At 40.0% G+C, this 14,670-nt stretch overlaps 1 protein-coding gene across 1 annotated transcript; it reads right to left on the reverse strand.

Moving 5' to 3' along the window:
• Nucleotides 1–10,048: 10,048 nt before the first annotated feature.
• LOC133813959 (uncharacterized) lies at nucleotides 10,049–10,719 on the reverse strand. The gene is made up of 2 exons (XM_062246986.1): nucleotides 10,715–10,719; nucleotides 10,049–10,358 (listed from the first exon to the last, which is right to left on the reverse strand). Exons 1-2 carry the CDS (start codon nucleotides 10,717–10,719, stop codon nucleotides 10,049–10,051), a joined length of 315 nt encoding a protein of 104 aa, XP_062102970.1.
• Nucleotides 10,720–14,670: the final 3,951 nt, after the last annotated feature.

A 14,670-nucleotide genomic window follows, 5' to 3' on the forward strand; every position in this document is an offset into this window, starting at 1 on the left:
TGTCTTAGGATTTTCTTTGATAAGCTTTGCGCCCCCAGCGTGATCTCCACAAAACCCCTCGTGTACCTCAATTATTAATAGCTTTGACTGGTCAGGTGTAACGAACCTTAGCAGTGGTAGGGAGTACCCTCGTCGGTACAGTACCCCTTCGACTATCATATACCATGCATCTTGTCTCATCAACTTCCTTTCTTTATCCCGATCGTTGGGCACTACTCCTTGGTTTAGATAGTTAATAATAGGGGTCATCCATGTATCTCCTAACTCAACAGGTAGTGCCTCCCGCTCGGTTATGCTTCTTTTCGCTAAGTATTTAACGGGAACAACATTTAGGGTGTCTGCATCTTTGGCACTAGCAAGCTTGGCTAAGGCATCAACATTGTCTTTATGTTATCTCGAGACTTGTATAATTGAGTATTTCTGGAACTGTGCCAACAAGTCCTTCACCTTGTTCAAGTACTGCACCATCCCAAGTCCCTTGGCTTGATACTCCCCCAGTACCTGGTACACCACTAGCTGGGAATCGCTAAATATCTCCAGGGTATGTGCATGTACATCCCGAGACAAGCGTAATCCTACTAATAATGCCTCATACTCAGCCTTGTTGTTTGAAGCGTTGAATCCAAATCTGAGAGTGCACTGGATTCGATTATTCTCCGGAGTGATCAGTATGATTCCTATGCCTGAGTTGTGCTCATTGGATGCTCCATCAACATATAGCTTCCATACAAGAGTATCTACTTCCTTCTCGGTATCTCCATTCTCCGATTGGTAGGAAGGGTCTTCAAGGTTGGCACCTTCGACTATGAAGTTTTCCAATGCTTGTCCTTTAATTGTCCTCCTCGAATGATAAGTGATATCAAACTGTCATAGTTCCACTGCCAATTTGTGCAATCATCCTGAGGCCTCTGGTTTCTGGAGAACCTATCTCAATGGTTGATCGATCAGGACTCGGATCAAGTGAGCTTGGAAATATGGACGTAGCTTTCGAGAGGCGACTACTAAATAGTAGGCTAACTTTTCAAGAGGGGGATACCTAGACTCTACACCTACTAGCCTTTTACTGATATAGTATATAGGGTGTTGTACCCTGTTCTCTTCTTTTACTAAAGCAGCACTGATTGCATGCTTGGAGATTTCCAGATAGATGAATAGTACTTCACCATATATTGGCTTCGCTAGGACGGGTGGTTGGGCGAGGTGCCCCTTCAGGGCTTGGAAAGCTTCCTCACACTCCTCGGTCCATTGGATCTTCTTGTTTCCCCTTAGTAAGTTAAAGAAAGGGACGCACTTGTCCGTAGACTTTGATATGAACCCACTGAGGGCAGCTACTCTCCTGGTCAAGCTTTGCATTTCTTTGATTGTGGTAGGTGACTTCATGTTGATTGATGCTTTGCTTCTCGGGGTTAGCCTCGATTCCACGTGAATTGACTATGTATCCGAGAAACTTACCAGAACCAACTCCAAACGAGCACTTGAGAGGGTTTAACTTCATGTTATACTTTCTAAGTATTGCAAAGTATTCCTCCAAGTCTTGAACATGCCCTCCAACTTCTTTGGACTTGACCAACATGTCATCGATGAATACCTCCATATTTTTACCGATCAAGTCTCGGAAGATGCCATTCACTAAACATTGGTAGGTGGCTCCTGCGTTCTTCAAGCCAAATGGCATCACCTTATAACAGTACAATCCTTTGTCTGTCCGAAAGCTGGTAGGTTCCTCATCGGGAGCGTGCATACTTATTTTATTATACCCAGAATACGCATCCATGAATGAGAGTCTTTCATGTCCTGTCATTGCATCGACTAGTTGGTCTATTCTGGGTAGTGGGAAGCAGTCTTTGGGGCAAGCCTTGTTCAGATCTATGAAGTCCACGTATGTTCTCCACTTCCCGTTTGGTTTTGGGACCAGCACGGGGTTTGACACCCAATCAGGGTAGTATGCCTCCCTTATAAAATCGTTTTCCTTGAGCCACTCAACCTCCTCCTTTAGGGCTTGAGATCGGTCTTTGTCAAGCAGTCTCCTTTTTTGTTGCACTGGTGGGTAGTTCTTGTCTTTATTGAAGACATGGCTTATCACGGATGGAGAAATTCCAACCATGTTCTTATGTAACTAGACAAAGACGTTCTGGTTTTTCTTCAAAAATTCCACCAATCATGTTTTAATTTCCACCTTTAACTCCTTCCCAGCTTTGATTACTCTAGTCGGGTCCTCCTCATCTAGTAGGACTTCGTCAAGATCTTCGACTGGTCCTACCCCCATAACGTCATCCCCAAAGTGAGGATCGATGTCGTTTCCCTCGCTTTGGGAAACTTGCTATAATAACAATCTTTGTTAAAAGGAGCCCTCGGCTCCAGTAGAATGTTTCTTTCAACATCAACTTCCATGTTGAAAACCTCATCGGTTCCTTCACCTTCTTCGTAGCAGGTTACTATCATGTTGTTTACGCACGATCCTTTCTTTGCCTTGATCACTGACGCATTATAGCATTCTCGTACCTCCCTTTGGTTACCCTGTATCCATCTTTTCCCTGCGCTGGTGGGGAACTTCAAAGATAGATGCCAGATAGATACTGATGCGTGTAATGCCATCAGGAGGGGTCTCCCAAACACTACATTGTAAGCCAATGAGCAATCAACCACCAGGAACTCTGTCATCACAGTCTTGTGCCTAGGGGCATCCCCCACCATGACCATTAGTCTGATAGTTCCTACTGGTGCTATGCATTCTCCCGCGAACCCATATATCACTTGGGAACATGGTGTTAGGTCCTTGACCGTGAGCTTCATCTTCTCGAGGGATGATTTGTAGATGATATCTACTGAGCTTCCCGTATCCACCAAGCATCTCTTCACTCGGGCATTGGCGATTTAAATGGTAAGGACCAGAGGGTCATTGTGGGGGTACTTCACGTGCCTGGCGTCATCCTCTGTAAAGTGAGAGTTTCACTTTCATAATTTGGATTTTTTGGAGACCGCTCCTCAACTGCCATACACTAGGAAGACTCCCCTACCTCATGTATAAAGGTCCTTGCATATCGCTCACAAGCATTGTTACTGGTGCCTGCTATGTGGGGCCCTCCAAATATGGTATCCATTGTGAAGTCTACAGCTGCCGACTCCAGAGGTGGACTCCTCTGCCTTCGGAATTCTGGGTTCTTGCTTGGGGCTTCAGTCTTGCCTTGGTACCTCGAGATTTTTCCTGATCGGAGAAGAAACTCTATTTCATCCTTCAATTGTTTGCACTGGTTTGTGTCGTGCCCATAATCATTATGGAAACGACAAAACTTATTCTTGTCCTTCTTTCCTTCTGAACGCAAGGGTGGTGGCTTTCATTATGGTACCTCCTGGTATGTTTCCAAGTAAATCGCAGCCCTTGATGTGGTCAGCATAGTATAATTGGTGAACCTGGGCTAGTAGGGTTGATGCTTAGCTTGTTTTTCGATGGATACTAACTTAGCTTTCTTTTCTCCACCTTGCTCGGCACATGAGGTATTCCTCTTCTTACTGTTGCCCCCACTGCCACCCTGAGGGTTTGTGCCATTTTTATCTGCCTTGACAATGGTCAGATGGTTTATGCTTTTTTCTTCCTTCATGATAGCATCATCTAGCTTCATGTATTTGTCAGCTCGGTCCAAGAACTCCTGCAAGGTGTTGATAGGGTTCCTATGTATACTATCCCACAAGGGACTACGATAAAGTATACCTACCGAGATGGCAACGAACTTCCCTTCATCTCCTACCTTGGATGCTCGATTTGCCTCTCTCATCAATCTTTGAATGTAGTCTTTTAGGGATTCGTCTTTCCCTTGCTTGATGTCAGCTAACTGATTAGCATAAACTGGTTGAATTCGCCTGACACTAAAGACCTTGTAGAATTCCTTCCTGAACTGTTCCCAAGAAGTGATGGATTCAGGTTTGAATTTCTAATACCATTCCTGAGCTAAGTCAAAGAGAGTGGTGGGGAATACCCTGCACCTATAATCATGCTCTACACCGAGTAACTCTATCTGATCCTTGAACTTCCCAATGTGTCGTACTGGATCCTCCTGCCCAGTGTATGTAGGAAGTTTCGGGGTCTTATATTTCGGTGGTGGTTGGGCGGCTTGGATTTTGGCACTGAAAGGCTCCCACTTCTATGATCCAATTCGATATCTGAAGGTTTCTTTGCTAGACCTTGAATAGCCATAACGAGAGCATCTATTTGAACCTGAATTGCTGGTGGGATCGCTGCTCCAGGTGGGATGGATATCCCTGGTACCCCCTCCTAAGCATTGGTCCTCCTGTTGATGACTTCCCTGAAATCATGAGGTTGCACATCTTTCCCCAGCCTATCGAACACAATATTTGTGTTATTCATCGGTACCTTTCCCTTGCGAGACTGAGGGTGTAGGGGCGGTAGGTTCGCCTTGCCCCTGTCGGTGCGACCCTGCCCCCGAGCCTCTCCTCCTACGTGACTTTAAGACTTTGAGCGGCCATTTCCATTCCTGTCACGCCTCTCAGATGTTTGACCCTCATCTCCTGCGTTGTTTAGTCGGTCCCCCTGGGAGGGGGCCTTCGGGTTGGTATTACTCCTACTCCTAGATGGAGTGTTATTCTTCTTAGTCATGGAGGAGGCATTCTTGGACTGTGCCTCTTCATCCTTTCTCTGGGAAAGTTGTTTTGAGAGTGTCCTTTGGGTCCTACTCCTCCCTGGGACTCTCTATTACTGTTGTCTCGCATTCCTGCTGCTTTGGCCTTAGCTTCCCTCACCGCCTGAGCAGCAGCTTCAGCATTAGCTCGGCCTAACTGAGTAGCCGCCTCCAAGGCCACAACAGCCTCCTTGTGTCTTCGGTCATCCTCATACTCCCTCTGGATCATTCTCTGGACCTGCTCGTCCATCTCCCGTCATTGTCATTCCATAGTCGCCCTCTGAAGGTCAATTTCTGTAGCAAAAGCCTCCTGCCTTGCCAGAAATTGTGCCATCTCCTCCTGGTGAGCATCTTCTGGATCCTCCGCATCAGGTTGATCTTCAACCTCCACCTGAGGTTCGTTAACGGGAACTATGGGATCCTGGGTGGTGGAATCCTTGGGAGCAGTCTTCTTGGTTTGATGGGATTTTGGAGGCATCGTAAAAATGATGAAAGTGTGTTTCTTGATTTTGTACTCTCAATGAAAGCACCAAAATGTTGACCTGTGAAATTGGCCAATGGTCGTATGTACAATATACGACACCTTTTGAACGAAATAAATAGAATAAATTACAGAGTATGATTATCTTAAATAAACACACGGAAATTTTTATAGTGGTTCAGCCCTGTTCTAATGAACAGTAATAACCTAATCCACTTAGTCTTTGGTATTGAATTACTCGACAATTACAAGTACGAACTGATGAGTTCACTCGTCTGAAAGATTTTTCTCCCAAAATTCCAGCTAAAAAGAGATCCAGAAAAGAATCCAGAAAGAAGAGTCCTTTATAATGAAGCCCTGGGTCCTTTATTTATAGTACCCAGGGGCTGTTGCATGACAAATCATACTGGGATCATGGTTTAGTACACGATTATTAGGTAGTGGAGATACCTGTCCACCTCCCCATGATTATAAGATCGTGGATCTTCATGTTGTTTCTCTAGATCGTGGTAGATAATGCATGATTGAAACTTCTGGGAAAATGTTAAGTGTCTGTTGGTATATGAGACTTAGGTGCTAGGCTCGATGACCAAAGCTTGGGTGTTGGACTTGTGGCCTTCTGGGTGCTGGACCTGTTGATCTTCGGGGTGCTAGGCCTGTTGATCTTTGGGGTGCTAGGCCTATTGATCTCAGTTTGAACGAGAGTGAGTATTTATCAATGAAGTGTACTTGGGGGTTTAGGGCAACCACCCTATGAAGAATAGGGTGGGCCAACCACCAAGGAGGCTCTTGGGCCTGCTTAGGCCGACCACCCTAGGGGTTGAGGTCAGGCCGACCACCCCTAGGGGTCCTTGGGCATATTGGGGCCGACCACCCTAGGGGCTGGGGTCAAGTCGACCACCTCTAGGGTCCTTGTGCATGCTGGGGCCGACCACCCCTAGGGGTCCTTGGGCATATTGGGGCCGACCACCCTAGGGGCTGGGGTTAAGTCGACCACCTCTAGGGTCCTTGTGCATGCTGGGGCCGACCACCCCCGAGGTAGGGGTCAGGCTGACCACTCCTAAGGCCCTTGGGCCTGCCTAGGCTGACCACCCCTACGGGTAGGGGTCAGGCCAACCACCCCTAGGGGGTTTAGGCTTGGTCGACTTCCCTATAGGTTCTGGACCTATATTTTTTGCCCGTCGATCTTTTCTCAATACTTTGTCATTTTTCCCTGATTTGTGATGTCACGTGTCACGTTCTCATTTGCCACGTCATCCTCATATTTTTTAGGGATAACATGCTACATTAATTTTGTAATACATATATATATTAAAATAATTTTATTTTAAAAACGACTCATGGGTTGAGTAACAAGAAAAATATTGTGTCCACTTTTAAAAACAATAGTTCTTTGATAGTATCTAAAACAACCGGTCTAATTTAATCATTGATATTGAACTATGTTTATCAATTTGCTTTCCAATCAAAAAAAAACATTCATAATTACAAATACCAAAGTATTAAATCGACATGGTCAATAAGTCTAGTAGTGTGGTGAGAGAATATGTCCAACATGTGATCAGTTATATAACATAATCTCTTTATCGGTCCTCATTTCACTGATACTGTGATGCATAATAAATAAGCCAGTGAAATAACCAAAACACTACTTAATAAATAAGTCAGTGTTATGTCATTAATTGTGCATAAAACAGTATGATATTCACGTCCTTAGGCAACTAAACTTAAATGACGATAACAACAATATTATGAACTACATGCTTTCAACTCAACATTCTCGAGAATATAACAAAACATAAATGAAAGCATAACTATTCATTGATCAAAAGAAACCAAAAAACAAACTTTGTAGTTCATAAGTTCAATAAAGAAATTACAAATAATCATAATTCCAAGTGGATAAAAAGAAAACTCCCACGAACCAAAAAAATCAACGGATTCTAAAATGCCCATGTCAACAACATGTTTATTAAACAATGACGCACTTAATCCTTTGGTTAGAGGATCTGCCAACATCAATTCTGTCTTGCAATTCTCTATTATAACATCTCATTTCTTGACTAGGTCTCTAACAATAAGATACTTGATCTCCATATGCTTCAAAGCACCACTGATCTTATCATTCTTGGCAAAGAAAACTGCAGCACTATTATCACAATAGATCTACATAGGGAAGGAAATATAATCAACTACTTGTATCTCTGTAATCAGATTTTTTTAGCCACACAGCTTGCAAGGATGCCCCATAACAAGCTACAAACTCAGCATACATAGTAGATAAAGTAATCAAAGTCTGTTTTACACTTTTCCAAGAAATAGCTGCGCCAGCCAAAGTGAAAATATATCCAGAAGTTGACTTTAAATCATCCACAGAACCACCAAAATTAGAATATGAATAACCAACAACTCGGAAACTCTTAACTTGCTTATAAACAAGCATAAAATTCTTGGTTCTCTGTAAATATCTCAAGACTTTCTTTGCAGCAACCCAATGATCATGCTTAGGAACAGACTATTATCGTCCAAGAACATTTACCACAAAAGCATTATTAGGTCTAGTGCAAACCTGAGCATACATCAAACTCCCTACCACACTAGTATAAGGGACGTTTGACACTTCTTCTCTCTCTAAGTTGTTCTTAGGACATTGTTGCTTACTAAATGTGTCCCCTTTCAGAATAGGGACAGAACTAGGTTTACATAGATCCATGTTAAACATTTTCAACACACAATAGATATAAGCTTCTTGAGATAAACCAAGAACTTTTTGTTTCCTGTCATGATGAATCTCAATCCCCAAAACAAAAGATGCTTCTCCAAGATCCTTCATATCAAAATTTGTAGACAGGAAAAGTTTGGTCTCATTTAGTAGTCCCAAATCACTACTCACTAGTAAAATGTCGTCCACATAAAGAACAAGGAAAATATAACGACTCCCACTGAACTTCATATAAATGCATTGATCAATTTTGTTCTCTATGAAACCAAACGATGTCACAACTTTATCAAACTTCAAGTACCATTGACGAGAAGCTTGTTTTAGACCGTAAATAGACCTTTTCAATTTGTAGACCAAGTGCTCCCTTCCACTTTCCTTGAAACCTTCAGGCCGAAACATATAGACCTGCTCATCCAACTTCCCATTCAGAAAAGCAGTCTTTACATCCATTTGATGCAACTCTAAATCAAAATGTGCAACTAAGGCCATAATAATCTTGAACGAATCTTTTGTGGAAACATGTGAGAAAGTTTCAGTGTAATCAATGCCTTCTCTTTGAGTAAAGCCCTTCGTCACTAGACGTGCTCTGTATTTTTCAATTTTACCCTTATTATCCTTTTTGGTTATGAAAATCCATTTACATCCTATTACTTTAAAACCAATGGGTAACTCGACCAATTCCCACACATCATTATTCTTCATGGATTCAATTTCATCTTTCAGTAACTCCATTTTGTTCAGGAGTACCAAGCATAGTGTATTCTGCAATTATACCACTTAGAAAATGGCCCCATATTTTGTCCAGTCTCAGTGTATTTTCCATAATACTCACCTCCATGATCTGAACGCACAATCTTGATAAATTTTCCTAATTGTTTCTCAACCTCAGTCCGAAATACTTTGAATTTATCAAGAGCATCTGATTTTTCTTTAATCAAATAAGTATACCCATATCGAGAAAAGTCATTAATAAAAGTGATAAAATATTTCTTCCTACAAAGAGTAGTAGAATAAGGCCCACTGATATCAGTGTGTATAATATCTAATAGATTCTGAATGCGAGTGGCACTTTTCTTATGAGTTTTGATTAACATCCCTCGAGCACAATTAACATAATTTTCCAAATCAGAAGCATCAAGAGGAGGAAGAATATCAGCTTCAATCAATCTATCAACTCGTTCTTTGGAAATATGACCTAATCGTTTGTGCCACAAGAGTAAAGAATGTTCCTTGATACGAGATCTCTTAGCCACAATATTCTCAGCATTAAAAGAGGAAACTAAAGGAGCCAAAGATAATTTGTAGAGACCCTCAGAATAAAAACAATTTCCAATAACTTTGGAGTCAAGCATAATGTCAACTTTAGAATTTGCAAAAAGAAACGAATATCCTTGTTTATCCAAAAGCGGAAGCGAAACTAAATTTCTCTTAAAAGTAGGAACATAAAAAAGTATTGTTCAAAACAAGCTTAAAACTGGTCTGTAATTCAAGAATGAAAGTTCCAACATAGTAAACTTCAACTCCAACATCGTTTCCTACTTTAAGTTTTGACTCCCTCTGATTTGGTTTCCTGAGATCCCTTAGCCCCTGCAATGTAGTAGTAACATGAACTGTGGCACCACTATCCAACCACCAAGAATCAATAGGAACATCAACTAGATTAGATTCAAAACAAACACAAGCTAAAGGAGTACCTGATTGTTTTTTCTTATTTTCTAGCCAAATCTTAAATTTGTGACAATCAGTTCTTCTATGGCCCATTTTATCACAAAAGAAACACTTAACATTAGCATACTTCAATTGAGCATTCTCCTTTTTCTGTCCATTGTTATGCTCCTTTTTATTATCAGTGTTCTTAGGAGTGTTGTTCCTCTGATTTTAGAATCTCCATTTTCCTTTATTTGGCTTGAGTTGAGAAACATAATGAGCTGACTCATTCTTCTCCTTTTTCAGTTTATTTTCCTCAGCAACACACTTCGAAATTAGGTCATTTATGCTCCATGTTTGATTATAAGTGTTGTAGGTCGTCTTAATAAGACTTAAAGATGCAGGAAGAGCATTGAGAGCATGATGAATGATATAGGAATCAAGTAGAGGAATCTTACAATCTTTTAGCTTTCACTGAACATTAACAATTTTCAGAATGAAGTCCCTTACTCCTTTAGTTTCATCATACTTGATGGTTTGAATCTCATCCATAAGAGATCCAGTTTAAGCATTCTCACTAGTGTCATACAATTTTCCCACATTAGTTAAAAACTCTTTGGCATTAGTTGTCTCGGGCAAACCACTCAAAATATTTTCAGGAATCAATCTTTTCATAGCTATAAGACTGAGACGATTTGACTTTTCCCATTGTGCATGGAGAGTTCGTTGGGCAGTAGTGCTCCAATCAGTAAGAGCAGCAGGTTGATATTCACGCATGCATAGGTCCAAGTCCATGATTCCCAAACTAAAATCCACATCTCGTTTCCACGTCTTGTAGTTGGATCCGGTTAGAATTTGAATTGAAGCACTGTTGCTGTTCACAGAAAAAGAAGCTACAGGATAAAAAGAAAATGACAAAACTTGATTAAACGATGAGCATATCAAGAAAATATATAAATAGAGTCAAGATAGTCATCACAAACTCCCCTTTGGAGTGAGAATATAACACACATATGACCTATTGCCATGAAGTTAAATAAATATATATATATATATATATATAAATTAAGAATTTATTACCTTTGGGCAAATAAATTCTCAAATCATATATATTAATTCAAATCAAACAAAGTACGCATAAAAAATTATTACCTCTGGGCAAATAATTTTAAACATGCATTATAATAAACACACTTCATGAGACATTAATTAATATATATATATAATTACCTCATTTGGGTAAGTAATTATACATATCAATTATCCAAGAAAAATAGTTTCTATTAACTCATGAAATTTGGCAATAAAACAATCATTGAAAAATAACATAATTAAACCACTTGCATGATAATAATTATAATATTTTCAACCAAATTCCCAAAAAATAAAAATAAAATTTCTCATTAAATTTATGAATGATCAAAATAATGTGTCCCACCATAACACATTATTTATTCATCAAATAATCAAGTTTGGCACTTTAGAACAACAAAGAATGTGGAATTTATATATGAAAATTAAAACCTATTGTTTGAGTGGAGAGTATAGGAAAAATAAAGGTTGTTCGAGAGAGTGAGTATGTAACGCCCTGGCTACCCCATAACAGTTACGGTGAACGGTGGACCGGAAATTTGACTCACTACCTGAGTCCTTTGGTCAAAAACGTGCTCTAAGTGTAATTAACGGGTTAAGGTATAAAACCAATAAAAAGGAAATGGAGATTTTATTACAAACTGCTCTGCAGAGCTAAACAAAACGTTTACAAGCTGTTCTCAGTACAAAATGGTTACTACTGTTGTAAAGATACAATCTCACTGACCTAAGCGGGAAAAATAGGGTAAACCCCCTAGTTCCTCTGAGAACACCTTGACCGTGGTGGTCAAGAGGCTGCATATGTACACACCACCACATCAGCTCTCCACTCAAGGCTAGGTGAGCTTCTCTTTCCCTTTACCTGCACCACATAGCACCCATGAGCCAAGGCCCAGCAAGAAAACATAACACTTTATATAAACATTATCAAATGATTATCATTATAATCACACTGAGCATAAAGCTTGCAAACAAGTGGGTGAACACCACATGAGGTCGTGAAAAACCACACTGAGTGACTGACAGGCAAGTCACTAATTCAGATGGAAGAGTGGCTGATAGGTAAGCCACTAGCCTTCAACAGGTTCTGGTAACCATACTGAGTGACTGCCATGCATGTCACTAATTCAGGTGGGAGAGTGGCTGCTAAATAAGCCACTAGCCTCCAAGCGCTTATTTCATTCATCGACCCTCGGGGTCGGTCTGGCATTAATGCTCTTTGAGTCATTAAATGCTGATAATAAATCAGATCAAATCTTGTTGGCTTGCGTGATACACGCTAAGGCCGTCCTGACTAATGAGCTAGCTCAACGTGATCAGTGCCTAGTACCACCACCGAACCTGACTAATAAGTCACAGCTTCACAGTTGATACTAGCACCCTTGCCAAACCCGACTAATAAGTCAGTACCATGCACAAATGAGCAACATATGCTAAGCATTCTATATTCAATCCATGTCCATATTCTCACAATCACATGCCTCATGAATATCCACACATGTCACACTTGGGGTGCAGTTTTCTTACCTTTGGTTCGAGCAAGAACGAATAAAAGAACAACCCTAAGAACGATCGACTTTTTGGTCCTTTAGCGGTTACCTGGTCATAACCAAATCATGGGATTCCATCAATAAAATGAATAATAAAAGGTTCCCAAACTAAAACCTAACCTCCGGGACCTCAAACACTACTCAACCGGGTAGTAGGTTCAATCCCGAGGCCTTAGGCTTGCATTCCCGAGCCAAAAAGCTAATTCTGGCCAAAAATGCCTTAAGGACCGCGGCCCTCCTTGGCCATGTCGCAGCCCGCCCCTCAGACAGAGGCGCCTAAACCCAGCAGCCCCCAAGGGCCGCGGCTCACCCCTACCATGCCGCGGCGCTAGCTCCAGTTCATCCAAAACCCCTGTTTTTCTTCCCTTGCGTTTTCTCTTGGAACCAACCCTTCAAACCCAATTTAAACACCACCCAAACCTCTCTCAAACACCCATTTAAACCTCCAAACCTCACCCATAACTATCCCTCATCATAACCCAAGACAAACCCCAATCAAACTTCCATCAATTCCAACAATTCACCATAAAAACACAAGCTGAAATCTAATACTGAAACAGAGATAAACCAACAAGTTAATGGACAAAGCTTACCTCAAACCTGGAATTGAACCCTCTTCAATGGCTGAACCAAGTCTATAACTTAAGCCCCTTGATTTCCTAGCTTAGTTCCACCCCTTGAGCACAAAATCTCCAAAGAAGAAACAAGGAAAGTGAAGGTACGGGAAGGAGGAGAAGTAAACTCTGTTTTTGTTCTTTTTTACTCTACAGCCTTCCAAGCTCATATATATCCTAGCCAAAAGACCATTATACCCCTAGGTCTTTAAAAGTCTCTAAAGCCAACTCAAGGGCAATTTTGACACTTTCCACCTACACCGTTAATCATAATTAACGCTTCCCAATTCCCGCTAATCTCAATATTCTCAAACTCCAATATTTCACATCTCGTTACCCTTTAATGCCCGATAACACTCTAATCATTAAAACACCCCGAGACTCACCCCGAGCCTCGAGCTTATGCCTGTTATGACCAAACCGATAATCAACATTCCTTGATCGTCTCATGCCAAATGGCTCGAGCAAACCCACATCATAATGTGGTCTCAATCTATATTACCAACATGCGTTCAAATAATCAATTTACCCTTAACGGGCCAAATTACCATCACACCCCTGTATAATGAAATATGGACTCACATGCATGCATTTCACATCATATCATAATATAATCAACATATACATGGATTTTATCAATTAATAACATAATTAAGCAAGTACGGCCATCCCGGCCTACTGTTCACGCCGTTAAATACATCGGAGAATTTGGGGCATTACAGAGTATGTTCAAAGGAACGAACAAATACCCAAATAATTTTCTGTGCTTTAAAGTTTTCAAAAAATATGAAAAAAATGTTTATTATGATTTAATAACTAAAAAATGTATTAATTCATTAATAAATATTTATTGACGTCAAAAAATTAATTAAAAATCACAGAAAAATCAGAAATTAAATTCTAGTAATGCTGGAAAAAACGGTTGGGCATCGACAGAAACGGTTGTCTTCAACCTTCAGCTTCTGGGAAATGGGTCGTGCGACTCGATTGGCGACCCAGTCGAGTCTGACGGGATTCCAGCAAGATAATGGGTGGTTTCGATCAATTATTTGAGGGGTTTTCATCCACAGGTCATAGGCAATTAATTTATGGGGTTTATTTAGAGAAAAAACAAGAAATTAAATGTAGATCTAAGAGATTATATTTGAAAGAAAAAAAGTTCACATAATCGGGTAAAAATAATGGTAAATAGTCGAATCTATACAAAATTAAAGCATGGCATATCTTCCACAAACAATAATAAATACATACAATAATTTAATTTGGAAAAATAACCATGAAATCAAGATATAGCAATTTTTCAATTTCGAAATTTATGAAAAATCCTAAAATTTCAAATACAAAATTCGCCATCAATATGTAACGAAATTAATCCTATAATATATGAACAGAAAGGGAATTTCAAGATAAATAAAAGCCCTAATACTTTAGGATCTAACAAAAAAAAATTCAACATAAAATAATAAAAAAAATTATTTAGGGTTCATCATTGATTAATCTTAATTTAGTTTAAACAAAAAAAATTATAGGTCCTAAATCGTATACAATATGCAATCTGATACCACATATTAGATATTCATACAACATCTCATCAATAATTTTGCATACAATTTATAACACAACAAACAATTAAATAATATAGTAAACATACCTGATTAAGTCATAGAGAAAATGTGAATTGTTAGTGCAATACTAACCAACTAAGCCTTTCTCCCTAGGACCTCTATTTCTGAATCAGATTATCAGACTACAGAATAGCGATGAGACTATTCATATATATAGAGTTAGGGAGAGGACTTAGCTTATATTAACCTAGTTGGATTGGGCCTCCTCAACAAATGCTTTAGTTAACTAGAAAGCCCACACTTTTGCCTCAACTAGGCTATTATAGATACTAAGCCCATAAACAAGAGATCACTAAAATTAAATG

Source organism: Humulus lupulus, chromosome 2 (genome assembly GCF_963169125.1).
Source record: "Humulus lupulus chromosome 2, drHumLupu1.1, whole genome shotgun sequence".
NCBI lineage: Eukaryota > Viridiplantae > Streptophyta > Magnoliopsida > Rosales > Cannabaceae > Humulus > Humulus lupulus.